Raw genomic sequence first — 27,688 nt, 5'->3', positions numbered from 1 at the left:
TGATAATGAAAAACTCTTGCGGAAAATGGGTTTTAAAAGTATTTTTGGGATTGATCTAATGCCTTTTTAAGGTCAAACAAAATAATAAATTATTTGTTCCCACTGATTTTTTTGCACATCCCTTGAATGAATTGATTGCAATAAATATAACAAATTGGTATAATTTCTTTGATTATTAATGTTAATTTTGAACATTTTGAAAGATTTTGGCATATTAACCTGAATATATTGCCAAATTATATTTATTTTAGTGATGTTAATAACATTATGGACTTCTCACATTAATGTAAGACCATTTCTTAAGTAAATCACATATTGTTATATGTCGATACAAATAAAAAAATGATGATGAAATATAAATTGTCAAATTATATTGACATTTACTATTTGGGACTAGTTAAACCATCTGATTATATATGATTGAAAATTATTAAAAAAATAAATCTTTAATTAAAAATTCTCATGTGTGCTTGTCTCAATGATAATGATTATTACAAACTCACTAGCTAAAGCTGAGATTCAATATTTTGCATTTCTAAAATGAATATTAGCCCAGTCATCCACCATATGGATGGTTTTGATATTATATGATTTTGGTAGATGCATCTACAAAATAATCACATATGTGTTATCAATTTGCAACCTATTGTTTGGAAGATTGCTTGTTTAAACAATTAGTTTTAGATAATGCAATTAAGATAATTCATTTTACTAACACTGATGAGTTCATATCTCAATTTTTATTGATTGAGTTTGAAAAACTTTTGTAAAAGTTTGCGCATAATGGTTTAGAGAAATTATTGATTAAATACCTTTGATTTATGTCTAAACTATTACTTAAGAGAATTAACTTTCTATTTCAACATGAGATTATGTTGATTACGTTTATAAATACCCCACATTACAATTGATTTTTGATCAAGAGCTAAATATTTCTCATCTTTGAATTTTTGTATGTGTGTATATGTTCCAATTGCTCCACCACAATACACAAAGATGAGTGACTCATCAGAAAAAGTTGGATGTCATTGATTTTTCTCATAATAATTTTAGTTGCTACTTACCTATCAAGTTTTTTTTTTTTTTGAGAATTTGCATGCCATTAGAAAAGAGTATGAAAAGAAAGGTGAACCAGAAGACATGATAAATGCAATGGCTAATGGAATGTGGTATTATGATGTGCAAGGTTTATCTTTTGTAGCTAAAGGGTTGGGAATGGAGTTTGAATCACTATTACCCAGCTGGATGGTAATTGACTTTTTGAATAATAAATTCTTGGGAGAAATTCCTAAAGCACTTGGTGAACTTCATTCACTTATTGTCCTAAACCTTTCTCATAATAGTTTAACAGGTCCTATCCCATCATCATTAGGTGATTTGCTAGAGCTTGAATCATTAGATCTCTCATCAAACATGTTCCAAGGAAGAATTCCAATGGAATTAACGAATCTTGGATTCTTAGTGGTGTTAAACCTTTCTCAAAATAATATAACAGGACCCCTTCCTCAAGGAAAACAAATTAATACTTTCACTAATGATTCCTACATAGGAAACTTGGGTTTTGCGGGCTGCCATTACCAAACAGATGAGATAATGATTAGAAAATTCCAGCCAAATTTGATGGAGATGACGATGAACTGAATTGGAGATTTTCTATACTGATGGGATACGGATGTGGGTTGGTGCTGGGAGTAAGCTTGGGATACATTGTACTCACAACTGGAAAACCATGGTGGTTAATTAGGATTACCAAGAGAGTTCAGCAAAGATTTGCAAAAAGGTAAAGAAGCAAACTCTTTGGCAGCTTACCACAGATAATTAAACAATATATTTTAAAATATTTTAATAATTAAACGATATTAGTGACGTTGGAGGTGCATCCATGTGTGGTGGTGGCGACTCTTCATCAGAGCATATTATTTGTTGTCCTTGCCCCGGCCACGGTTACCACGGATGTTGAAGTGGTGGTAGTGGTAGCCTATAATTTTTAGGATTCGTATACTTTTTACTTTTTTAATTTTTCTAAGATCTGTATGTATTATATAAAGAATCCCATCTTTGTATTCAATTCGGGCTTTGGAGAAATAATAATAATTCGATTGGACCCAAAAATTTTATAATTTACATAATATATCTATATCCTAAAGCCATAGTATCCGACTCAAAAGTTTTTTATACAACCCATGAAAATATGACTCAATTAATTGCCCAACACTCAAATATGCCCTTTCTTAATTTCTTTTTATTTTTAATGACAAAAATATGGCGGATTGGGTCTGCCTTTTGGGTATTTTTGTTCGTTCGGCCAAGCAAATATTCGGCCATATTGTAGCTCATTGTCCATTGTTGTGTAAATTTAAACTATTTATTTCATATATTTGAAGCATTTAATCATTAAATATGTATTAATATATATATTATTGTCAATAGACAATCAATTTGAATATTATGTATATCTAACGCGGGACCATAATACTCATATCAGAAAAACATGGCTCACTTGTTTGAATTTCTGAAGTGATTTGTGCATTATATGTAGCAGTTGGCCTCGTACTTGGAAGCTTCGGCCATGGTGCTTCAAAATTAAGAACCTGAATTGTTTGCCTTATCGAAGGTCTAAAATGCTGGTCTGGATGGACGCACCACAATCCAATCATTAACAAGCATTCCATTTGTTTCGCATCAAAGTTCATACTTAATTTTGGGTCAGCCACATCAAGCAACCGTTGGCTTCCATATGAATCCCACACCCAAGCTACCAATGGAACTTGAGATTCTTCATATTTGGACTCTATTGATCTTCTACCGCATGCAATCTCCAATGCCACAACTCCAAAGCTGTAGACATCCGATTCCTTACTAGCTTTTCCCGATGAAACACATTCAGGTGCCAAATAGCCCAAAGTCCCAGCTAAATGGGTGGTTTGTGACGCTTTTTCATGATCCACTAGCCTAGCAAGCCCGAAATCCCCAAGTTTAGCATTGAAACTAGAATCTAACATAATGTTGCTCGCTTTGATATCTCTGTGTAGTACGCAATGGTCACCTTCTTCATGAAGATAGAATAGTGCTGATGCCAGGTCCTGCACAATTTTAAATCTCACTTCCCAGGTCAATAAGGTCTTACCTTTAAAAAGATAGGAATCTAGGCTGCTATTAGCCATTAACTCATAAACAAGTATAAGTTCTCCTTTTTCATGACACTGACCAATAAGCTTCACAAGATTCTTGTGCCTTAATTGGCTAATAATCTTCACTTCAGATGCATATTCCTTAATTCCTTGCTTAGAGGCCTTTGAAATCCGTTTAACAGCAACATAAGTATCCGAGTCCCTTAAGTACCCTTTATAAACTACACCAAACCCTCCTTTTCCTAGTTTTTCACCGTTGAAATTATTGGTCATTTTAGCTATTTGTACCAAGGAAAACTTCCTAAGTTCCATCCCATTTTGGAATTCATCGCCAAAGAGAACACCAGATACTTCATCATCTAATTTATAACAGCAATTCCACCAAAAGATGCCTACAATCAACAAAGTAGCAGACGTTGCTCCAGCAACGATACCAGCCATTGTAGCTGTCGAGATACGACCACCACTTTTTGATGGAGGTTTATAACCTGGTTTAAAAATTATACATATAAGTCAGATACAAAGATGACATGAAAATCTTGGTTCAAATCATTATATACAAGTGTTATTAAGATGTCAAAAAAAGAAAAGAGGTGTAGATCTGTCCATGGTTGGATATGTAATTTAAATTTCTAGATTATGTTTGCAAATTTACTTACATGTATTTATATGTTATTAATTATTTGGTTTATCTTATCCAGTCTAATGAGATACGGTTATGATTCTCCACAAAATAACGTATCATTATTGTAAAATGAGAAAGATGTTTTGGTAAAGACAAGAAAGAAGGATCAACAAGTCTTCAACCTCATCCACTAATGTTTAGAAGAATTGATGTTTGCGAAAGTGATTAATGCCATTACTACAAAAGAAGCTTGGAAAATTTTGCACAGTTGTTTTCAACGAGTTGCCAAAGTGAAGAAGGTGCGGCTCTAAGTGTTACAAGATGAATTTGAAATCTTGTGAACGAAGTAATTTGAAAAGGAAATTGGATTATTATTGAAGGATGTTGGCTATTGTGAATCAAATAAAGAGATATAGAGAAGCATTGTAAGATAATTATGACTGTAAAGATTCTTCTTTCCTTGATTTCAAAGTTTGATTATGGTCTTTGTGTCATTGAGTCAATATTTAGACTGCTTGACAGTTGAACAAGTAATAGTTGAGTTACGAGATCAAGAATAAAAATTTAATGGAAGACAAGATGAGTCATTGGAGTAAGTTTTAAAAACCAAGTTATATTTAAAAGATAAACAAGAAGAAAATAATAAAAAAGTTGACGTTGAGGATTAGAAAGAGGAAGAGGACACGGCTTTGGCCAAGGAAGATGTGGAAGAGGTGATCATAGTAATTGCAACAATGATAGCGGTAATCCATCAAGTAGAAATTGTGAAAGAGCAAGACAAATTTACTTGAGATTAAGCAAAATGAAGTACGTCAAGTACAATGTTAAATGCTACCGCTATTATAAATTTGGTCACTTTTCTTAAGAGTGCCAAAATGATACTAATGAAAATGAAGAAAATGTCAATCTCATTAAAGATAAGCAAGACGTGGAGGAACCAACTTTGTTTTCAGCACTCAAAAATGAAGAAATTGAAGATGAAAACATTTGGTATCTTAACAATGAAGTGAGCAACCATGTGTGGTTAAAAAAGAAGACCTTTGTAGAACTTGAAGAAATGTTAAGAGTAATGTTTATTGAGCACCATTCTAATTTTTTGAAAGAGAGTATCCATAGTCTTATTATCGATGTTAATTACATTCTTAAGCTATAAAACAACATAATCCTTAAATAACGGTACGAAATTTCACATGAAAAATTCTTTTTTAGTTAAAAGTTTAGAGTTCTAGCTTGATTGCAAGGTACTCATCTCAAATGATTTGATGTTTATGTTGGATATCAAGTCAATTGAAACAAAGTGCTTGAGGGCCAGCATGGAGTATGAACCATGATGTTAGCATACGAGACTGAATCACTTGAATTTTGGAGCAATCAAAGTTCTTGTTGCGGAAAGGATCGATTCGAGAACTCCGATATGACTACAAGTAAATTGACCGGAACGAAAAATAAAGTGAACACAAGGATTTACGTGGTTCGGCTTTAATGCCTACGTCCACGGGCAGAGGCGAAAAGAAATTTCACTATAACAAGATGAAGATTACAAGTGTTTTACACTCAAGACACAACCCGAGAACCTCACAACTCTCAACCCCTATAGAAAACCCGAAAGCTAAAATCCTAGCTTTCAAAGAACAAGCTTTGCTCTCTCTTGGTTTGGGATGATTAATATGGCTAATGAACCTCTCTATTTATAAGAGAGTTCAAGGACATAATTGTCCAAAACTTTGGCAAAGATTTGTGGTTGAAAATGGACACCAACAACCATCCACTAATCCACTACCACCAACAACCCACTACCAACAACAACAATCCACTACCAATTTTAAGCCATTTCTTAACAAATCTCCACCTTGGCTTGAAATTTACCAAGCTGAACATCATAGTGAATTCCTCGAACTGGATCACCTCTTCCAAACGCCTCTCTGGCGCTAATCAATCCCGAATACCTATCAAGTCCAAGCAATGCTTGAACTTATATGCAGGGATCACCTTAGTTAACATATCTGCAGGATTCTTCTCGGTAGCAACCTTGCTGATAACAATGTCACCTTGCGTAACATGTTCCCGAACAAAATGATATCTGACATCAATGTGTTTGGTCCGTTCATGAAACATCTGATTTTTAGTCAGATGTATGGCACTCTGGCTATCGCAAAATACAACAGTGAAATCCTGTTGTAAACCCAAACTGCTTACTAGACCTTTCATCCACAATGCTTCTTTCACTGCTTCTGCTAACGCCATATATTCCGCCTCAGTCGTAGATAAGGCTACGGTAGACTGTAACACAGCTTTCCAACTAATGGCTCCTCCAGAATAAGTGAAAACATAACCCGTCAGAGATCTTCTTTTTCCAGATCTCCAGCATAATCAGAGTCCACATAGCCCGTGACACTGCTAGTGCAGTCACTCTGATCATATACCAAGCATAAATCTGCAGAACCTCTCAAGTACCTGAGAATCCATTTCACGGCCTGCCAGTGTTCCTTGCCAGGACAACTCATGTATCTGCTGACCACACTAACTGCATGTGAAATGTCTGGACGAGTGCAAACCATTGCATACATCACGCTTCCAACTGCACTCGAGTATGGAATGTGAGACATTTGCTGCTTTTCTTCATCAGATTGTGGTGACAACTCTGCAGAGAGTTTGAAATGTGGTGCCAACGGAGTACTCACAGTTTTCGCTTTATCCATGCCGAAGCGTTGAAGAACCTTTTCAATGTAGTTCTTCTGCGACACACGAAGCTTGCCCGCCTTGCGATCTCTGTGAATATCCATGCCCAAAATTTTCTTGGCAGCACCCAGATCCTTCATCTCGAACTCACCACTCAACTGCGACTTTAACTTGTTGATTTCCGACATGTTTTTGGAAGCAATTAACATGTCATCAACATACAGCAACAAATAAATGTGCGAACCATCTGAGAGCTTCCGATGATAGACACAAGCATCATAGTCACATCTTGTGTAACCATGCTGAATCATGAAGCTATCAAACCGCTTGTACCACTGCCTTGGGGATTGTTTCAATCCATATAAAGACTTCTTTAATAGACAGACATGGTCTTCTTTACCAGGAACTGTAAAACCCTCTGGTTGACGCATGTAGATTGTTTCCTCGAGCTCACCATGCAAGAACGCCGTTTTTACGTCAAGCTGCTCAAGTTCTAGATCAGACTTGGCCACCATGGCAAGTAATACACGAATGGAAGAATGCTTTACGACTGGGGAGAAAACTTCATTGTAGTCAATCCCCTCTTTCTGAGTGAAGCCTTTAGCAACCAATCGTGCCTTGAATCTAGTTGCTTCAACCCCTAGGATGCCTTCCTTTTTCTTGAAGACCCATTTGCAACCAACTATCTTCTGGTTACTTGGCGGCTTAACCAACTCCCAAGTATGGTTCTTGTGAAGAGATTCTATCTCCTCACTCATAGCAATTGCCCACTGTGCCGACTCATCACACGTGACAGCCTCATTATAACTGGAAGGTTCTATACCAATGGACTCCGCCACACTGAGCGCGAAAGACACCAGATTAGCGTAACGCGGATTTGGTTTGATTTGTCTCTTCGTTCTTCCAGTGGCAATGCTATATGGTTTTTCTTGAGGTGACTCATCTTCATCGGAATCTTGCACCTCAACTTGATCATCCTGGACTGAAGTACCTTCCGTAGGAATTGGAGCGTCCACCTGACACTCCACCTGCTTCTCAACACCGTGATCTCCCATTCTATCTGACTCCTCCTTTTCCCGGGAATTTGTGGTGGATCGAAGCATGGATGACTCATCAAAAGTCACATCTCTGCTGATGATGAACTTGGACGAAACCGGATCAGGACACCACAACCTGTATCCTTTCACCCCTTGGCCGTATCCAAGAAATATGCATTTCTTCGCCCTCGGTTTGAGTTTTCCCTCATTTACATGAGCATACGCAGGGCAGCCAAACACTCTTAAACCAGAGTAATCAGCAGGAGAACCAGACCATACTTCCTCAGGAGTCTTCAGCTCAATAGCTGTTGACGGAGATCTGTTAACCAAATAACAAGCAGTATTAACAGCTTCAGCCCAAAATTCTTCACCGAGCCCAGCATTTGATCGCATGCAACGAGCTCGCTCCAAGAGAGTTCTATTCATGCGTTCTGCAACTCCATTTTGTTGTGGTGTTCGACGAACAGTGCGGTGTCTCACTATTCCTTCATTTTTGCAGAACTCATTGAATTCACCTGAGCAAAACTCCAAGCCATTATCCGTCCGGAATCGCTTGATCTTCTTTCCTGTTTGATTTTCGATCAAAGCTTTAAATTGCTTGAAGTTGATGAGAACCTCATACTTGCTCTTCAGAAAATACACCCAAACCTTTCTCGAGTAATCATCGATAAAGGTAAGCAGATATCTGTAACCACCTTTAGAAATTGTCGGAGAAGGCCCCCAAAGGTCAGAATGGAAGTAATCCACTGTGCCTTTTGTCTTGTGAATCCCAGTGCTGAACTTTACCCGAGTCTGCTTACCGAAGACGCAGTGCTCACAGAAATTCAACTTTCCTGTACACTGCCCAGACAATAATCCTCGTTTGCTTAGCACCGATAAGCCTCTCTCGCTCATATGCCCGAGCCGCATATGCCATAACTTCGTGGTGTCAGAATCTAGATCATCTGATGATGACACTCCCGCAACACCTGTAACCGAGGAACCATCGAGGAAGTAAAGGCCCCGCTCCAAATTACCACGTATCACAGTCAAAGCACCCGAGAATACCTTGAGAACTCCACCTTCAGCAGAGTACCGAAAGCCTTTCTTGTCCAACGTACTCAAAGAGATCAAATTTTTCTTCATTTCTGGAATGTGCCGAACATCAGTTAGAGTTCTAACAATACCGTCAAACATCTTTATACGAACTGTGCCAATCCCCATGACTTGACATGCGTGGTCATTTCCCATTAGTACTGAACCAGAATGCTTCTCGTATGTTGAGAATGCATCTTTCGAAGTACTTATATGAAATGTAGCTCCCGTATCAAGAATCCATCTCCCACCAGCGTAAGAGTCGGATACTGCAAGAACGATCTCGGCATCACTTGAAGAATCTGCATCAGCTACATTCGCACGATCATTTTGTTGCTCCTGTGATTCTGATTTCTCCTTCCTTTTCGGACAATCTACCTTCATGTGCCCGTACTTCTTACAGTAGTAGCACTGTATTCTCTTCTTGGACTGCGATCTAGGATGGCTTTTACTTGAACTTCCACCCTTTGCCTTGGATCTTCCTCGAGCAACCAAGCCTTCGCCTTCATTGTTTTCGACCACCTTACCAGTGATTTTCTTCCTCAACTCACTGGAACTTAAGGCATTTTTCACCTCCTCTAGAGTCAGGTCATCACGACCGTACATCATTGTATCAACAAAATTCTCATACGAGGGAGGCAAAGAACACAAAACAATTATTGCTTGGTCCTCATCATCGATTTTGTTATCGATATTATTCAAATCCATGATAATGGAATTGAATTTATCCAGGTGCTGGGAAACAGGTGTACCTTCCTCCATCTTCAGGGCATAGAGTCTTTGCTTGAGGTAGAGCCGGTTCGTCAATGACTTCGTCATGTACTTGCTCTCTAACCGGAGCCACAAACCGGACGCGGTTTTCTCATCCGCTACTTCTCGTAGCACTTCATCTCCTAGACATAGCAGAATAGCACTATGTGCTCTTTCTAGCATGTCATCCTTTTGCTCTTCCGAAAGCGTGCTTGGTAATTTATCTTTACCAGACAATGCTTTTAGCAATCCTTGTTGAACCAGCACTGCCCGCATCTTGATGCGCCATAAACTGAAACTATTTTTCCCGGTAAATTTCTCGACATCATACTTAGTCGATGAAACACTTGTAGCCATAATTTGGAACCTTTGAATGAATGATAATATTTTCTTCCTGATGTGAAAGATCAGACAAAGCTGCAGTCACAGGGCAATTCAGAAAATATTATCACTCCTTCAACTACGCTCTGATACCAATTTGTTGCGGAAAGGATCGATTCGAGAACTCCGATATGACTACAAGTAAATTGACCGGAACGAAAAATAAAGTGAACACAAGGATTTACGTGGTTCGGCTTTAATGCCTACGTCCACGGGCAGAGGCGAAAAGAAATTTCACTATAACAAGATGAAGATTACAAGTGTTTTACACTCAAGACACAACCCGAGAACCTCACAACTCTCAACCCCTATAGAAAACCCGAAAGCTAAAATCCTAGCTTTCAAAGAACAAGCTTTGCTCTCTCTTGGTTTGGGATGATTAATATGGCTAATGAACCTCTCTATTTATAAGAGAGTTCAAGGACATAATTGTCCAAAACTTTGGCAAAGATTTGTGGTTGAAAATGGACACCAACAACCATCCACTAATCCACTACCACCAACAACCCACTACCAACAACAACAATCCACTACCAATTTTAAGCCATTTCTTAACAGTTCTAGGGGAAGAGAAAACGGTAAAAGAAATTTTGGAGCAATCAATGAGATTAATTGGAGACAGAAAGAGTCAATGGAAGTTGAAAACCTACCAGGATCCAAAACAGATATTGCTGAGATAAGAGGACCATAGATGCTTCTCTCCGGCATAGAAGTTGTCCCTTTCCCGGCCCACCGGAAATGGATCTCCAAAGTGCCATCGGATACATTTACAGTAAATTTTTTTACTATTGGTATGCCTGCCCCTCCAGCTTCTTCTTCAATATTGAAATCCTTCAGCTCCTGCTTTCCCTGCAATTTTTATCCATTTAACTCTACTTTACATGCAAGAACATGTTGTAAAGCAATATTTGTGTATATATATAAAATTCGACACTCATCCGAATCAGGATAACATACTAACAAGATATTAAAATATACCTGAATGTAAACATCAAATATTCGTCTCCCCAAACTGCTATAAGTTTGATCATCAGTGAACTGAATCTCAGCAAAATGGAGGTTTACTGTGTAAGTTGCATTGGCGAGACAAAATGCATAGTAAGTCAAAGAGCTAGGCGCAAGCCTTGCATTTGTGTAGAGTTCTTCTTCATCACCATCCACAGAAACTTGTCCATTGTTCAAAACTAAAATGTCGTCGGGGCGGTCATCGCTTAGAAAAATTCCGGTGCTGCTAAATGCCCAGTTGGTACTTCGGTAAAATGTCGAAGGCCCAGCTTGATCGTAATCGGCTTCGTAAGTGGTGTCATTAACAGTTGTTATTCTCCCTCCACAGTTTATATGGACAAAGTGCAAAGCTGAGGAAAATAACAATCAACAACAGTTTGAATAAAATATAGAGTGTTACGTATATATTAGTGCATAAAATATAAATACTTACGTTCTGATGTGCAGTTAATTAGGCTTGTCAAACATGGAACAATTCCCCTGATAAAACAATTATAAAGTTAGATGAAAGAGAAAGAGTTGGTTTAATGGTTGTTGTTGTCTCAATACTTACGTGTTATTGACTCTTGCAATGCTTGAGAACAAGTTCCTATATGTCGATAATGGAGGAAAAATTATAAGAAAAAAAATGACAGATATTTATATAATAAGGATCCACTAATGAAGTTAGATGAGGAAGTTTACGGGCTATTTTGTTGGCAGTCTGATACACCAGTGTCTGTGAAGTTGTTATATGAAAGATCGCTGCAAATAGAATAGTTTTAGAATATTATTTTCAATAAATGGTTTGTGCAATAATTTTGATTTTGGTTAATCAAACTTGTTAAGCATATAATAAATGGAATTCAACATTAAATAAGAAGTGAACCTTACATTTGTACGTTTGTATTAAGCATCCATGAAGGGACTGTTCCAGTAAAATTGTTTCCATTTAAGAACCTAATGAAAAGAAATCATCAAGTTTTTCTTTTATTTCCATTTTTTCCAGATGAGTATATAAATAAAAGAAAGCCATATCCTTACAAATTAGTCAAAGCAAGAGCAGAAAGCTCTTCTGGAATTTTTCCACTGAGTCTGTTAAAGCTGAGATCCCTACAAGAAATTTTATAAAAATGATATTTTATCTCATAAAAAAATTCGATTTATTTCTTGAATAATCAAAAGTAGAAATAAGAAAAGGCAAAAGAAATAATGCATCAAAATTCACAAGTAAATTATGTCCTAATACAAGTTAGAAATGAAAACATTTTATTTAAATATAAGAGAAGAGGTTGCTAATGTTATTATATGTAACAACTTAAACTAGATTCTTTAGTATTAAAAAAAAAAGTGTAATTACTTACAAGACATGTATTGTTGTGAATGACGTCCCAAAAGAAGCAGGTATCTCTCCAACGAGATTGCAACTTCTCAGCATCCTGTAATTCAATCACAAAAGTAATTCTAATATTCTTTTAGAACTCCTCAATGTCTTATAACTTTAATAAATCTTTGCTTTATTTCAAAGCTATGCTTACAGTCTATCCAATTTAGGCAAACTGACATTGATAAATAGTTGTGGAAAACTTGTTTCAGCTCCATTCAAATCACTAATTATTCTGTAAAACAATATCAAGAACCATATACAAACATAAATCAGAAATTAAATTGTGTTTATTTTTACGTAATGAATATTGTCACCATCTTTTAAGATTATTGGAGCTTACATGTATTCTAAGTTTTCTAAAGTAGCATTAATGGATGGAATTGGACCACTCAAACCACTTCCCTCCATATATCTGCCATTACAAAAAGATGGATTAATTCATTTAATTGACTAATAAATTAAAAAATAAAAAAAACTAAATAAAGAAAATGTTAAATTAAATTCTCACATCTGTTCGAGATTTGTCCACTTTTGGAATATGAAGTCAGGAATCTGTCCTGTAAAGTTATTGTCACTAATCCGACTGTCGAGAATACAAAATTATCATAACTATAGCATGTAAAATAAATTGAAAATTACGAATGATTTGTATAAAAAACACTTTATCCAAACATATTGTTAAGAAATGGCTTAAAATTGGTAGTGGATTGTTGTTGTTGGTAGTGGGTTGTTGGTGGTAGTGGATTAGTGGATGGTTGTTGGTGTCCATTTTCAACCACAAATCTTTGCCAAAGTTTTGGACAATTATGTCCTTGAACTCTCTTATAAATAGAGAGGTTCATTAGCCATATTCATCATCCCAAACCAAGAGAGAGCAAAGCTTGTTCTTTGAAAGCTAGGATTTTAGCTTTCGGGTTTTCTATAGGGGTTGAGAGTTGTGAGGTTCTCGGGTTGTGTCTTGAGTGTAAAACACTTGTAATCTTCATCTTGTTATAGTGAAATTTCTCTTCGCCTCTGCCCGTGGACGTAGGCATTAAAGCCGAACCACGTAAATCCTTGTGTTCACTTTATTTTTCGTTCCGGTCAATTTACTTGTAGTCATATCGGAGTTCTCGAATCGATCCTTTCCGCAACAAATTGGTATCAGAGCGTAGTTGAAGGAGTGATAATATTTTCTGAATTGCCCTGTGACTGCAGCTTTGTCTGATCTTTCACATCAGGAAGAAAATATTATCATTCATTCAAAGGTTCCAAATTATGGCTACAAGTGTTTCATCGACTAAGTATGATGTCGAGAAATTTACCGGGAAAAATAGTTTCAGTTTATGGCGCATCAAGATGCGGGCAGTGCTGGTTCAACAAGGATTGCTAAAAGCATTGTCTGGTAAAGATAAATTACCAAGCACGCTTTCGGAAGAGCAAAAGGATGACATGCTAGAAAGAGCACATAGTGCTATTCTGCTATGTCTAGGAGATGAAGTGCTACGAGAAGTAGCGGATGAGAAAACCGCGTCCGGTTTGTGGCTCCGGTTAGAGAGCAAGTACATGACGAAGTCATTGACGAACCGGCTCTACCTCAAGCAAAGACTCTATGCCCTGAAGATGGAGGAAGGTACACCTGTTTCCCAGCACCTGGATAAATTCAATTCCATTATCATGGATTTGAATAATATCGATAACAAAATCGATGATGAGGACCAAGCAATAATTGTTTTGTGTTCTTTGCCTCCCTCGTATGAGAATTTTGTTGATACAATGATGTACGGTCGTGATGACCTGACTCTAGAGGAGGTGAAAAATGCCTTAAGTTCCAGTGAGTTGAGGAAGAAAATCACTGGTAAGGTGGTCGAAAACAATGAAGGCGAAGGCTTGGTTGCTCGAGGAAGATCCAAGGCAAAGGGTGGAAGTTCAAGTAAAAGCCATCCTAGATCGCAGTCCAAGAAGAGAATACAGTGCTACTACTGTAAGAAGTACGGGCACATGAAGGTAGATTGTCCGAAAAGGAAGGAGAAATCAGAATCACAGGAGCAACAAAATGATCGTGCGAATGTAGCTGATGCAGATTCTTCAAGTGATGCCGAGATCGTTCTTGCAGTATCCGACTCTTACGCTGGTGGGAGATGGATTCTTGATACGGGAGCTACATTTCATATAAGTACTTCGAAAGATGCATTCTCAACATACGAGAAGCATTCTGGTTCAGTACTAATGGGAAATGACCACGCATGTCAAGTCATGGGGATTGGCACAGTTCGTATAAAGATGTTTGACGGTATTGTTAGAACCCTAACTGATGTTCGGCACATTCCAGAAATGAAGAAAAATTTGATCTCTTTGAGTACGTTGGACAAGAAAGGCTTTCGGTACTCTGCTGAAGGTGGAGTTCTCAAGGTATTCTCGGGTGCTTTGACTGTGATACGTGGTAATTTGGAGCGGGGCCTTTACTTCCTCGATGGTTCCTCGGTTACAGGTGTTGCGGGAGTGTCATCATCAGATGATCTAGATTCTGACACCACGAAGTTATGGCATATGCGGCTCGGGCATATGAGCGAGAGAGGCTTATCGGTGCTAAGCAAACGAGGATTATTGTCTGGGCAGTGTACAGGAAAGTTGAATTTCTGTGAGCACTGCGTCTTCGGTAAGCAGACTCGGGTAAAGTTCAGCACTGGGATTCACAAGACAAAAGGCACAGTGGATTACTTCCATTCTGACCTTTGGGGGCCTTCTCCGACAATTTCTAAAGGTGGTTACAGATATCTGCTTACCTTTATCGATGATTACTCGAGAAAGGTTTGGGTGTATTTTCTGAAGAGCAAGTATGAGGTTCTCATCAACTTCAAGCAATTTAAAGCTTTGATCGAAAATCAAACAGGAAAGAAGATCAAGCGATTCCGGACGGATAATGGCTTGGAGTTTTGCTCAGGTGAATTCAATGAGTTCTGCAAAAATGAAGGAATAGTGAGACACCGCACTGTTCGTCGAACACCACAACAAAATGGAGTTGCAGAACGCATGAATAGAACTCTCTTGGAGCGAGCTCGTTGCATGCGATCAAATGCTGGGCTCGGTGAAGAATTTTGGGCTGAAGCTGTTAATACTGCTTGTTATTTGGTTAACAGATCTCCGTCAACAGCTATTGAGCTGAAGACTCCTGAGGAAGTATGGTCTGGTTCTCCTGCTGATTACTCTGGTTTAAGAGTGTTTGGCTGCCCTGCGTATGCTCATGTAAATGAGGGAAAACTCAAACCGAGGGCGAAGAAATGCATATTTCTTGGATACGGCCAAGGGGTGAAAGGATACAGGTTGTGGTGTCCTGATCCGGTTTCGTCCAAGTTCATCATCAGCAGAGATGTGACTTTTGATGAGTCATCCATGCTTCGATCCACCACAAATTCCCGGGAAAAGGAGGAGTCAGATAGAATGGGAGATCACGGTGTTGAGAAGCAGGTGGAGTGTCAGGTGGACGCTCCAATTCCTACGGAAGGTACTTCAGTCCAGGATGATCAAGTTGAGGTGCAAGATTCCGATGAAGATGAGTCACCTCAAGAAAAACCATATAGCATTGCCACTGGAAGAACGAAGAGACAAATCAAACCAAATCCGCGTTACGCTAATCTGGTGTCTTTCGCGCTCAGTGTGGCGGAGTCCATTGGTATAGAACCTTCCAGTTATAATGAGGCTGTCACGTGTGATGAGTCGGCACAGTGGGCAATTGCTATGAGTGAGGAGATAGAATCTCTTCACAAGAACCATACTTGGGAGTTGGTTAAGCCGCCAAGTAACCAGAAGATAGTTGGTTGCAAATGGGTCTTCAAGAAAAAGGAAGGCATCCTAGGGGTTGAAGCAACTAGATTCAAGGCACGATTGGTTGCTAAAGGCTTCACTCAGAAAGAGGGGATTGACTACAATGAAGTTTTCTCCCCAGTCGTAAAGCATTCTTCCATTCGTGTATTACTTGCCATGGTGGCCAAGTCTGATCTAGAACTTGAGCAGCTTGACGTAAAAACGGCGTTCTTGCATGGTGAGCTCGAGGAAACAATCTACATGCGTCAACCAGAGGGTTTTACAGTTCCTGGTAAAGAAGACCATGTCTGTCTATTAAAGAAGTCTTTATATGGATTGAAACAATCCCCAAGGCAGTGGTACAAGCGGTTTGATAGCTTCATGATTCAGCATGGTTACACAAGATGTGACTATGATGCTTGTGTCTATCATCGGAAGCTCTCAGATGGTTCGCACATTTATTTGTTGCTGTATGTTGATGACATGTTAATTGCTTCCAAAAACATGTCGGAAATCAACAAGTTAAAGTCGCAGTTGAGTGGTGAGTTCGAGATGAAGGATCTGGGTGCTGCCAAGAAAATTTTGGGCATGGATATTCACAGAGATCGCAAGGCGGGCAAGCTTCGTGTGTCGCAGAAGAACTACATTGAAAAGGTTCTTCAACGCTTCGGCATGGATAAAGCGAAAACTGTGAGTACTCCGTTGGCACCACATTTCAAACTCTCTGCAGAGTTGTCACCACAATCTGATGAAGAAAAGCAGCAAATGTCTCACATTCCATACTCGAGTGCAGTTGGAAGCGTGATGTATGCAATGGTTTGCACTCGTCCAGACATTTCACATGCAGTTAGTGTGGTCAGCAGATACATGAGTTGTCCTGGCAAGGAACACTGGCAGGCCGTGAAATGGATTCTCAGGTACTTGAGAGGTTCTGCAGATTTATGCTTGGTATATGATCAGAGTGACTGCACTAGCAGTGTCACGGGCTATGTGGACTCTGATTATGCTGGAGATCTGGACAAAAGAAGATCTCTGACGGGTTATGTTTTCACTTATTCTGGAGGAGCCATTAGTTGGAAAGCTGTGTTACAGTCTACCGTAGCCTTATCTACGACTGAGGCGGAATATATGGCGTTAGCAGAAGCAGTGAAAGAAGCATTGTGGATGAAAGGTCTAGTAAGCAGTTTGGGTTTACAACAGGATTTCACTGTTGTATTTTGCGATAGCCAGAGTGCCATACATCTGACTAAAAATCAGATGTTTCATGAACGGACCAAACACATTGATGTCAGATATCATTTTGTTCGGGAACATGTTACGCAAGGTGACATTGTTATCAGCAAGGTTGCTACCGAGAAGAATCCTGCAGATATGTTAACTAAGGTGATCCCTGCATATAAGTTCAAGCATTGCTTGGACTTGATAGGTATTCGGGATTGATTAGCGCCAGAGAGGCGTTTGGAAGAGGTGATCCAGTTCGAGGAATTCACTATGATGTTCAGCTTGGTAAATTTCAAGCCAAGGTGGAGATTTGTTAAGAAATGGCTTAAAATTGGTAGTGGATTGTTGTTGTTGGTAGTGGGTTGTTGGTGGTAGTGGATTAGTGGATGGTTGTTGGTGTCCATTTTCAACCACAAATCTTTGCCAAAGTTTTGGACAATTATGTCCTTGAACTCTCTTATAAATAGAGAGGTTCATTAGCCATATTCATCATCCCAAACCAAGAGAGAGCAAAGCTTGTTCTTTGAAAGCTAGGATTTTAGCTTTCGGGTTTTCTATAGGGGTTGAGAGTTGTGAGGTTCTCGGGTTGTGTCTTGAGTGTAAAACACTTGTAATCTTCATCTTGTTATAGTGAAATTTCTCTTCGCCTCTGCCCGTGGACGTAGGCATTAAAGCCGAACCACGTAAATCCTTGTGTTCACTTTATTTTTCGTTCCGGTCAATTTACTTGTAGTCATATCGGAGTTCTCGAATCGATCCTTTCCGCAACACATATATATATTCAGACATGAGATAAATTAGTAGAAACGAACGTTAGAAATTAGAATGGCTTACAATTCCTTCAATGAAGTCAGCCTTCCAAACACTTCAGGTATTTCACCAGTAAATTTGTTGGAACTAAGATGCCTGAAGAAACCAGTAAATAGAGATTATATCGTTTATGTGATAAAAATACTACATGTAATGAAAATTAAATTCAGCTAGAATTAAAAAGGAAGAAAACAGTCTCTTACAATCGCTCAATTTTGGATAGATTCCCTAGTGCTGCAGGCAAAGTTCCAAAAAGATCATTGTTGTCAAGGATTCTACACAATGTTTTTTCGATAAATAAAATTAATTAACCATTAAACATTCATTAAAAAATGAAAAAATATTATCATCATTTTATATATTTAATTATATAAAAGAAATTGATATAATCTAACTCACAAGGAAGTAAGGTTTCTGAGATTTGCTAGCTCTCCTGGAATTGAACCTGTTAATCGATTTCCAAGAAGGGAACTGAAATACAACACATCTTTTGCATTTAGCAACATTATATTTCATATTCAAAAGATGAACTATTGTATGTTTCTACATATGCATAGACATAGACAAGAAGGAGAGAAACATACATGCTGACGAGTCGCGTAGAACCCCATTCTGGAGGGATGGGGCCACTGAGATAGTTTCGAGTTAGGTCACTATAAGAAATCGTTTAAAGCAAGATATTATTAGACATGTAGTTAATAGTTAATTGATGTAAAGTTGATGGAAAAAAATTAGCTTCATTTATATATCATGAAAAAGAAAATTTTGAAATGTCCTTACATTTTTTGAAGGAAAGGGAGACTAGTTAAGTTTGGTGGAAGAGTGCCCAAGAGACTTTGTGCTGTGAGTAATCTGATACAAAAACAAAGTAAGGGTTATGTTGCTGAAATCTATAATGAAAATAATCGCATTCAGAATCAATGTTTGTTTCATCGAGTAGTAAAACTTTGGTAATCAAAAGTCAATACTTTTTTTAGTACTAACTTTGCTTAAAATTGTATAATATCCACTAGTTACAAATGTATTATTTATCTTTTTAGATTTAGATTGATAAATAATTTTTAAGCTTTGTTGAATCAAGGGAAAGAGTTTTACGTTGCCTATTCTCATTTCCGGATTCATATTTTCTCGATAGAAGAATAATTAATAAAAGAGTATTGTTTTAACTGTAAAAACAATATCTTATATAAAATTTTATTAACTAAAATCTATCATGTCAAATCATCAATAACAAAATTAAATGCGAAAGCATATTTGAACCCATTGATTTATTAGAATCTTCAATTTTGTGGTTTTCATCTTTAATATTCTTTTCTAAAGATGAGATATTAAAAAAGTTACCTATGTGTAATTTGGAGACTATAAATTGAATAGTGATGTGTCTAATTTACATATATTTATTTATTTTATAATTTATGCAAATACTTTAATAATTATTAGGATTTTTTATTAGCTCTACATTTGAATTATCAAAATAATTTATATATTTTAATTAATTTTTTTAGTTAATATTTTGAATAATGTTACTTTGAAATATTACATAAAATAATTTTAATATAAAACTAGTCTCTATACTTTTATAAATTTAAGATTTAATTCTTATATTTTAAAAATTAAAAATCAAATCCTCTTATTCTTTTAATTTAAAATTTGTAGTCTAGTCATCCCATTTTTTTTTTTTAGCTTTTGTTAGAATTTCTCAACTGAACATATTTGTTTTTTTCTTTTTGTAAATCATATACAACATCATCAATGATAGCCTAATTAATATGTCAAGTTGACAAATTTTGACAAAAATATAAACAAAATTATAATGATTGAACTAAAAATTTAAGATTAAAAAATTAGGACTTAATTTTAAAATTTTTAAATATAATAATTAAATTTTAAATTTTATCAAAGTATAGGAACTAAGTGTATATTTTAACCTATTAATAAATCTAAAATTTATGTTATGAGTGGTGCTTTAGGGTTTACATAATTAAAATTCAATGTAGCAATGATAATGAAATTATTTATGAGAGAAGCATCTCTTATAGTGCATTAATTTATGTGATATTTTTTCTTAAAAATCAACATTTTATGTAAATGTTGTTTTGGCAACTGTTTCGTTTGGATCGAACCCTTAACTTTGAGGGGTTTTTTTTTTTGGTTTAAATTAACTTGTATATTCTTTAATCCATCAACACTACAAACTAAATTTTGAAATAAAAAATCTTTTCAATTATTTTTTAACCAATGTAATGCATTTAAATTCTAACAAAAAAAAAAACCCATAGGTAATAACGTTAAGGTAGCATATTATCACATATCATTTAAGTTTTTTTATTGTACATGATCTTTCAAGTTGACTCACTTTCATCTTTTAGTTTTAAGTTAGATTTTTAACACATATAATATCAAATCTTAAGTATTAGCACATGATAATTACACTTATACATAAAATCTCGACCCTCTCTCTCTCCTAATAAATTTTAGATATGCTTAATAAAATCATATATAATCCATGAACAAATTTAACAAGTTTAGTCACAGTTCAATGGTTGATAAGTTTTCATTATAAAATATATATATACTTACATGTGGGTGACATGGCAGGTAGTGTTATTGTTGAAGGAGCAATCACAAGTAACATTATTAGCATAATAACGTGTGGGTTGGTCCAACCAACTATTGCCTCTACTGCATGGATCAATGTCAAAGTTCCAGTTTGTCTTCCCCAATATCTTGCCAGTGCTTCTCAAAGCGTCCACTATAAGAAAAAAAAGGGGTGAAATTTACTAAAAGAAATAATTAAGCAAATTAAGCTTCTTTCTAGAGTAATATTATGAATTACCTTCATCATTTGGAAGTGTAGCTCCATTTGTAAGTGTTGTGAGGCAACAAACTATGAATACTGAAGCAAAAAGGAGTCGATGAATGAACATGTTGGGAGATTTTTGGAGAGGGATTCGAGAGCTCCTTTTTGCTTGATTTGAATGAACAAAAAATTGGGTTGCAAAGATTGGGTTTTTCATAAAGATATTACACTACGAAATATTCGGAAGTTTCTTTGAAAATGAATCAAAAAGCAAGAGGAAGAAAATTATCTGGCCGCCTACGGAGAAATATGGAAAAAGAGAGGTAGAGTGAACACTTGGAGATAAGAGAACCAGGCAATTGTTGTAATGTGATTGGATGTTTTGTATGACTTTGCAAATGAATTCTATTAGCAAGATGTTAAAATATCTTGCATGGGAGGTCCCATATATATACATTTAAGCCAAAAATGTTTATTAAAATAAAACTAAACGTACTTATGAAGAGGGCCCAATTTAATTTGAGAAATAATTACTTATTCATATTTACCTTGAGTTGAAGAATTGATATTTCAATAATGATTAAATAAAAATAATATTTAAAAATTTATAACTAGATGAATTGTTAATTTTTTAAATTATTTATTGGATTAATAAAACAATACCTTTGGGCTGCCCAAAAATACTCCAAAAACAAGAAGCAAAACCAGACATTAAATTCATCCCATTATTCTAGAATGCTTCAACGATCATAGAAAAATGGAATTCTAGAAAACTCTAAAAGCCTTAGAAGTCTGTTTGATGAAACGGATCCTTGTGAATTCACTGGTTTGTTAGAGCCAATCGGATATTTCGGTTTGGCGGGGTGATAACTCAGGAGCTGCTTACACAGTCAAAAGCAGCTATAGATAGCTTATTACAGAGAGTTTACATAATACTCACTACACCAAAACAGACTTTTAGCGGCGTTTGGATAAAAAACACCGCTAAAAATCAATCATTAGCGGCGCTTCTAGAAAAGCGCTGCTAAAGATCAAGTATTCGCGGCGCTTTTCTAAAAATGCCGCTAAAAATAAGCATTAGCGGCGTCTTCCAAAAAGCGCCGCAAAAACCTAAGCCCAACGAGGTCGTTTTTGTTAGTTTTTGGGATTTTAGCTGCGTTTTTGAAGAAGCGCCGCTAATGCTTGGTCTTTAGCGGCGTTTTTGAAGAAGCGCCGCTAATGCTTGGTCTTTAGCGGCGTTTCTGAAGAAGCACCGCTAATGCTTGGGTCTTTAGCGGCACTTTTGAAGAAGCGCCGCTAATGCTTAGGTCTTTAGCGGCGCTTTTGAAGAAGCGCCGCTAATTCTTGGGTCTTTAGCGGCGTTTTTGGAAAAGCGCCGCAAAAAATATTTTATCTGTCTATTTATTATTTAATTGATTTATTTATATTAATTAAAATTCAATATATTTTTAATTAAATATTCAAAATCTTCAAAAAAAAAACAATGACACGTAAAAATAAGTTGAAATAAAAAACATAGAAAAATATTTGTTAAAAATGGAAAAATTAAAATACTATTTGTTAAAGTTTTTTGGGTACATTACTGAGTGTTTTTTAATTTACATATTAAATAATTTCTTATATAATCGTAAAAGAGATAGTATTAATTTTAAAATATTGAATTAATTATCACTATAGTTTAAGGTTTTTGGTTTAGGGTATATGGTTTAGAGTTTAAAGTTTAGGAGTTACTATTTTAAGGTTTATGGATTATGGGTTTAGGGGTTATGATTTATGGTTTATGGTTTAAAGGTTGGGGTTTAAGGTTTAGAGGTTATGTGTTAAGGGTTTAGGGTTTTAGGATTTAGGTTTAGGGTTTAGGGTTTAGATTAACTAGTGCTTTCTAATTGTAAAATAGATAATATTAATTTGGTTCTTTAAAATCGTGTGAAGATTTGGTTCTTCAAAATCGTTTTGGTGTATTTAAAACCGTTAAAGCTGCATTATATTTGTTGAGGGAATAATAAAACAATAATACTGAGTTTTTAAATATTTTCAAAGAATTTGACATTAAATAGTTTCACAATGTTTTAATAAGTACAAGGTTAATTTTCATTCTTATTCTGCTCCAGGGATTTCCCTTTTTTTAATATGTTTTTTACAATATATTTTAAAAATTTTCATTTTAAACAATGCCACTTAAGGCTTGACGTCTCATTTAACTATTAAATTAATGATTTTAGTAATGGAGGGACCATATTGATATAACCTCATTAGTTTAAGGATGTAATTAGAATATTTTAAAGACTTAGGAACCAATTTAAAATGAAAATTATAGTTTAGGGATGCATGGTGTAATTAACTCTATTAAAAATTAATTTTAACTAAAACCTAACTTGAAGAGATCATAGGTTGCGTTTTGTCGGACCTATGTATTCTATTAACACGCATTATATTTGTTCAAGCCTAGATTAACTTGAAATACGAGTCTTAATTTTTACATAAATTTTGTCTTTATTTTATATAGCTAACTCAAATCTATTTTAGACCACTCGTATTATTATTAATTTAATATATATTAATTATATATTTTTTTCATTTATTAAAATTTTAAACATAGACAAATTAATACATATTTTAAAAACTTTTCTAACTTCAAGCTCGTTTTACCCGAATCACCCATTTCATTGTTTAAAAACAATAAAAATTATTTTATATTTAAATTTAATTAGATCTAGCAAAATATACGATATTTGTTTTCTAACTTAATAACTTGGTTTTTTTATAAAAATCTAATTTATAAAAAAATAGTAATAATAAATATTTTATAAAATCACTTAACTAATAATTTTTAATAGACAAAATAAAAAATTTTTAGCAAAGCAAAACGACGTCGTTTTATTCAAAATAAAATAAATTTTTGCGACGTTTTTCAAAAAACGCTGCAAAAGATAAGCAATAGCGGCATTTTTTATAAAAACGCCCCCAAAGAATAATATCACTTTAAAAAAATCCCGCCATTTTATCCCCAAATTTCCCCACATGAAACCCCTAATTTTCCCCCTAAAACTCTTCACTTTGCAAACACGCCGTCTGTCTTGCTTTCTCTCCCTCCCTCCCTCTCTGCGACATTATAAAAAAAATCCCAAAAGAAAATTTCAACAAAAAGCGATTATATTCAAAAAGAAAAAAAGAAAAGGAAAATGGAGGCACCAAAGACCATTCGGCATAAAATTCGAGGAGCCCAGAACGGCGCGCTGCGATTCGGTCTCCATGGCGTTAAGAGCGACCTCGTCGGATCTTACCCTCTCCAATCTGCTTACGAGTAAAAGAATCATTGAAGTATCAGGTGTTTCCAGATTAGGGTTTAGCATTGGCGAAGTCGGAAGAGTTGTCAATCTTTGTATTATTATTTTTTTATTTTTTAGTGTAAAGTTTGGGTTTTCTTCAAGGAGAGACTAGAATTGAAAAGCTGGAGTGTTGGCGATTGAGGTTAGTCTCTATTATTTTCTTCTTATGTTTTTGTGGTTATTTTAGCTGTATAGTCTACACAAAGCATGGATGTACAGAAGTGATGCATGATGAATTTGATGCAGAATTGTTAAAAGGGAAAAAGAAGAAGATACAAGGCAGTATTTAACACTCTTGTTGGAGATCTTTACTTATTTTCTATTTTAAAATGATCCATCGACATGACATCGAATCAAAATATTGGATTTGTGTTTACTGGTGGTTAAGGATCTGGAAGGCAAGTCTGACTTGTACATGTATGAGGTAAGTTTCTTAGTATACCTTTTAAGTTTATTCATTTACTTTCATTTTCTAGTGGTGAAGTGCTTCAATTTCAATAAAGCTTGTGGATGCAATATTTTCAGCTTGAGTTCTGGTTTTATTTTTAGTTGTTTACTGGATTTTATATGTCAACAGAACTTAAAAGTTTGATAGTGAGGATTACCGCCTCTTCTATTTTGATATTAGTGGATGGAGTTATTGAAAATTAGAGGGCGTGATAGATTTTTTTTTCAATGTGCTATTTTCCTCATGTTGATTCCTACAATACTTGTATATTAGGCTCTCTCCCCTTATTTTTTGTGTATTACTTTTGAATACATTCGTCAACCACGTATATTTAATAGAACCACTTATCGATTGACTCATACATACGAAGAGTGACTAAAGTTGTTCATGAAAAATAGCTCTGTTTTAGTTGTTCTGAAATATTCCTTGTTTTGTGCATAATCTGTTTCTTTTTGACACTTTTAGCTCAGTCGAAATGTTTCTAATATGTGCTTGAAGTTTTGTATTCCAGGGGCTGAGTTTCTTTTATCATTTATGTATTTCTTGTGTCGCATCTTTGTATTTTGATTTGCTGAGTTTCTATTGTTATTGACTCCTGTTACAACGACTTTACATTTACGTGTCTCATATTATAATTGCATCTGTGATGGTACTTCAAATAACAATAGAGTGAATAAATGATACAACCTGCAAGCTTGCAATCTATATCCAACCAGAGACAACGACACACAATGAGGAATTGCAATTTATCTACAAAAACTGATAAAATCTAACTGTAATCATTTAGAGCATGAAATCTAATTGTACATGATCTTTCAAGTTGACTCACTTTCATCTTTTAGTTTTAAGTTAGATTTTTAACACATATAATATCAAATCTTAAGTATTAGCACATGATAATTACACTTATACATAAAATCTCGACCCTCTCTCTCTTCTAATAAATTTTAGATATGCTTAATAAAACCATATATAATCTATGAACAAATCTAACAAGTTTAGTCACAGTTCAATGGTTGATAAGTTTTCATTATAAGATATATATATACTTACAGGTGGATGACATGACAGATAGTGTTATTGTTGAAGGAGCAATCACAAGTAACATTATTAGCATAATAATCTGTGGGTTGGTCCAACCAACTATTGCCTCTACTGCATGGATCAATGTCAAAGTTCCAGTTTGTCTTCCCCAATATCTTACCAATGCTTCTCAAAGCTTCCACTATCAGAAAAAAAAAGGGTGAAATTTACTAAAAGAAATATTTAAGCAAATTAAGCTTCTTTCTAGAGTAATATTATGAATTACCTTCATCATTTGGAAGTGTAGCTCCATTTGTAAGTGTTGTGAGGCAACAAACTATGAATACTGAAGCAAAAAGGAGTCGATGAATGAACATGTTGGAAGATTTTTGGAGAGGGATTCCAGAGCTTCTTTTTGCTTGATTTGAATGAACAAAAAATTGGGTTGAAAAGATTGGGTTTTTCATAAAGATATTAGACTATGAAATTTTGGGAAGTTTCTTTGAAAATGAATCAAAAAGCAAGAGGAAGAAAATTATCTGGCCGCCTATGGAGAAATATGGAAAAAGAGAGGTAGAGTGAACACTTGGAGATAAGAGAACCAGGCAATTGTTGTAATGTGATTGGATGTTTTGTACGACGTTGCAAATGAAAATCCTTTATTCTATTGGGCAAATTATAAAAAAAAGCTCTATTTTTTTAAAATTTACCAAAATGGGCCCGGTATTTTATTATTTACCGGAATTGGCCATTTTCCCCGAAATTGCGTCCACATCAGCGCGATGTCAAGGGACGTGTCAGAACATCGCGTCCACGTCAGCGCGCTTTGCTTACGTGGACACAAATCGCGCCTACGAGGACGCGATTTGCTGACGTGGATAAACAGTTTATGTTTTTTAGCTTGGAAAACTTTGAAAGGCCATAACTTTTCGCTCGGTTATCCGATTGAGACGATTTTTTTTTATTTCAAATAACTTTTCGAGATCTACGCGCTGACAAACAGCCGAAGGTGGTTTGCTGCAGTTTTCGTCAAAAAAGATCCTTTTTTACCCCTAAATTTCAATTTTTTAGGATTAAAATTGACTTTTGAAACATTCAAATCATTATTTTTCTTATTTATTTGAAGTAAACACCGGATTTTTTTTACAGAATTGTTGTATTATTTTTTCTGATTGATTTGAACCAAGGTACTTAGGGAAAAGAGCAAGCATCTTAACCAACTAAGCTAAATTAATTAATTGACATATTATAGAAATACTGTTATTATCTTAATTATATTACTTACGTTCTAACGATTTATCGGACCTATTCCATACACGTGTCAAATCAGAAAAAATAATACAACAATTTTGTAAAAAAAAAATCCGGTGTTTACTTCAAATTAATAAGGAAAATAATGATTTGAATGTTTCAAAATTTAATTTTAAACCGAAAAAATTGAAATTTAGGGGCAAAAAAGGATCTTTTTCGACGAAAACTGCGGCAAACCGCCTTTGGCTATTTGTCAGCGCATAGATCTCGAAAAGTTATTCGAAATAAAAAAAAATTGTCTCAATCGGACAACCGAGCGAAAAGTTATGGCCTTTCAAAGTTTTCCAAGCTAAAAAACATAAACTGTTCATCCACGTCAGCAAATCGCGTCCTCGTAGGCGCGATTTGTGTCCACGTAAGCAAAGCGCGCTGACGTGGACGCAATGTTCTGACACGTCCCCTGACATCGCGCTGACGTGGACGCGATTTCGGGGAAAATGGCCCATTTCGGTAAATAATAAAATACCGGGCCCATTTCAATAAATTTTAAAAAAAATAGGGCTTTTTTTGGTAATTTACCCTATTCTATTAGCAAGTTGTTAAAATATCTTGCATGGAAGGTCCCATACTTCTATGTTGAAGCCGAAAATGTTTACTAAAATAAAACTAAACGTATTTATGAAGAGGGCCCAATTTAATTTGAGAAATAATTACTTATTCATATTTACCTTGAGTTGAAGAATTGATACTTCAATAATGATTAAATAAAAATAAAAATTTAAAAATGTATTTAAAATATTATAGGGTAAACTACAAAAATAGTCACTTTTGTTTGCCTCGGATTACATTTTAGTAACTTATGTTTGAAATGTTACGTTTTAGTCACTTAGGTTATCGTTTTGTTACGAAGTGGTCATTCTACCGTTTGGTTTCATTACCTCCTTAATGGCGGTCCTATGTGGCAGTCCAAATGGG

General features: G+C 35.5%; 2 protein-coding genes and 1 long non-coding RNA gene across 4 annotated transcripts; 2 read left to right on the top strand and 1 right to left on the bottom strand.

Moving 5' to 3' along the window:
• The first annotated feature begins 1,140 nt into the window (after window positions 1-1,140).
• LOC121223253 (putative receptor like protein 25) lies at window positions 1,141-1,641 on the top strand. The gene has a single exon (XM_041104389.1). It carries the CDS (start codon window positions 1,141-1,143, stop codon window positions 1,639-1,641), a length of 501 nt encoding a protein of 166 aa, XP_040960323.1.
• Window positions 1,642-2,348: 707 nt separating this feature from the next.
• On the bottom strand, window positions 2,349-26,146 carry LOC107963751 (probable leucine-rich repeat receptor-like serine/threonine-protein kinase At3g14840). 2 transcript variants are annotated; one of them, XM_041104901.1, is made up of 21 exons: window positions 25,749-26,146; window positions 25,493-25,664; window positions 20,699-20,758; window positions 20,443-20,614; window positions 18,643-18,714; window positions 18,447-18,515; window positions 18,262-18,333; window positions 18,066-18,137; window positions 17,887-17,958; window positions 12,557-12,631; window positions 12,389-12,460; window positions 12,200-12,280; window positions 12,026-12,100; window positions 11,706-11,774; window positions 11,556-11,621; window positions 11,367-11,426; window positions 11,236-11,271; window positions 11,116-11,162; window positions 10,656-11,032; window positions 10,328-10,526; window positions 2,349-3,619 (listed from the first exon to the last, which is right to left on the bottom strand). In XM_041104901.1, exons 2-21 carry the CDS (start codon window positions 25,554-25,556, stop codon window positions 2,457-2,459), a joined length of 2,973 nt encoding a protein of 990 aa, XP_040960835.1. In that variant the 5' UTR covers window positions 25,557-25,664; window positions 25,749-26,146; the 3' UTR covers window positions 2,349-2,456. The 2 variants fall into 2 exon arrangements, with proteins under 2 accessions (XP_040960835.1, XP_016755703.2); XM_016900214.2 differs by lacking the exons at window positions 25,493-25,664; window positions 25,749-26,146 and having other exon boundaries at window positions 20,699-21,929.
• On the top strand, window positions 23,737-24,667 carry LOC107963827 (uncharacterized). Its single transcript, XR_001702043.2, has 2 exons — window positions 23,737-24,133; window positions 24,238-24,667. It is a non-coding gene; the product is annotated as an uncharacterized lncRNA (long non-coding RNA).
• Window positions 26,147-27,688: the final 1,542 nt, after the last annotated feature.

The sequence above is a fragment of the Gossypium hirsutum genome, chromosome D11 (assembly GCF_007990345.1).
Source record: "Gossypium hirsutum isolate 1008001.06 chromosome D11, Gossypium_hirsutum_v2.1, whole genome shotgun sequence".
NCBI lineage: Eukaryota > Viridiplantae > Streptophyta > Magnoliopsida > Malvales > Malvaceae > Gossypium > Gossypium hirsutum.
Note: the sequence above shows the minus strand (reverse complement) of the source record. Positions and strands in the feature narration are given on the sequence as shown.

Excerpts from the sequence above, each read along its gene's own strand:
- LOC107963751 (XM_016900214.2), bottom strand. The coding sequence starts at position 20,879 with ATGAAAAACCCAATCTTTGCAACCCAATTTTTTGTTCATTCAAATCAA. Across the intron at positions 17,959-18,065 it reads CTATCCAAAATTGAGCGATT|GCATCTTAGTTCCAACAAAT; the intron begins GTAAGAGACTGT and ends TGGTTTCTTCAG. Across the intron at positions 11,163-11,235 it reads ATTGCAAGAGTCAATAACAC|GGGAATTGTTCCATGTTTGA; the intron begins GTAAGTATTGAG and ends TTGTTTTATCAG.
- LOC121223253 (XM_041104389.1), top strand. The coding sequence starts at position 1,141 with ATGATAAATGCAATGGCTAATGGAATGTGGTATTATGATGTGCAAGGT.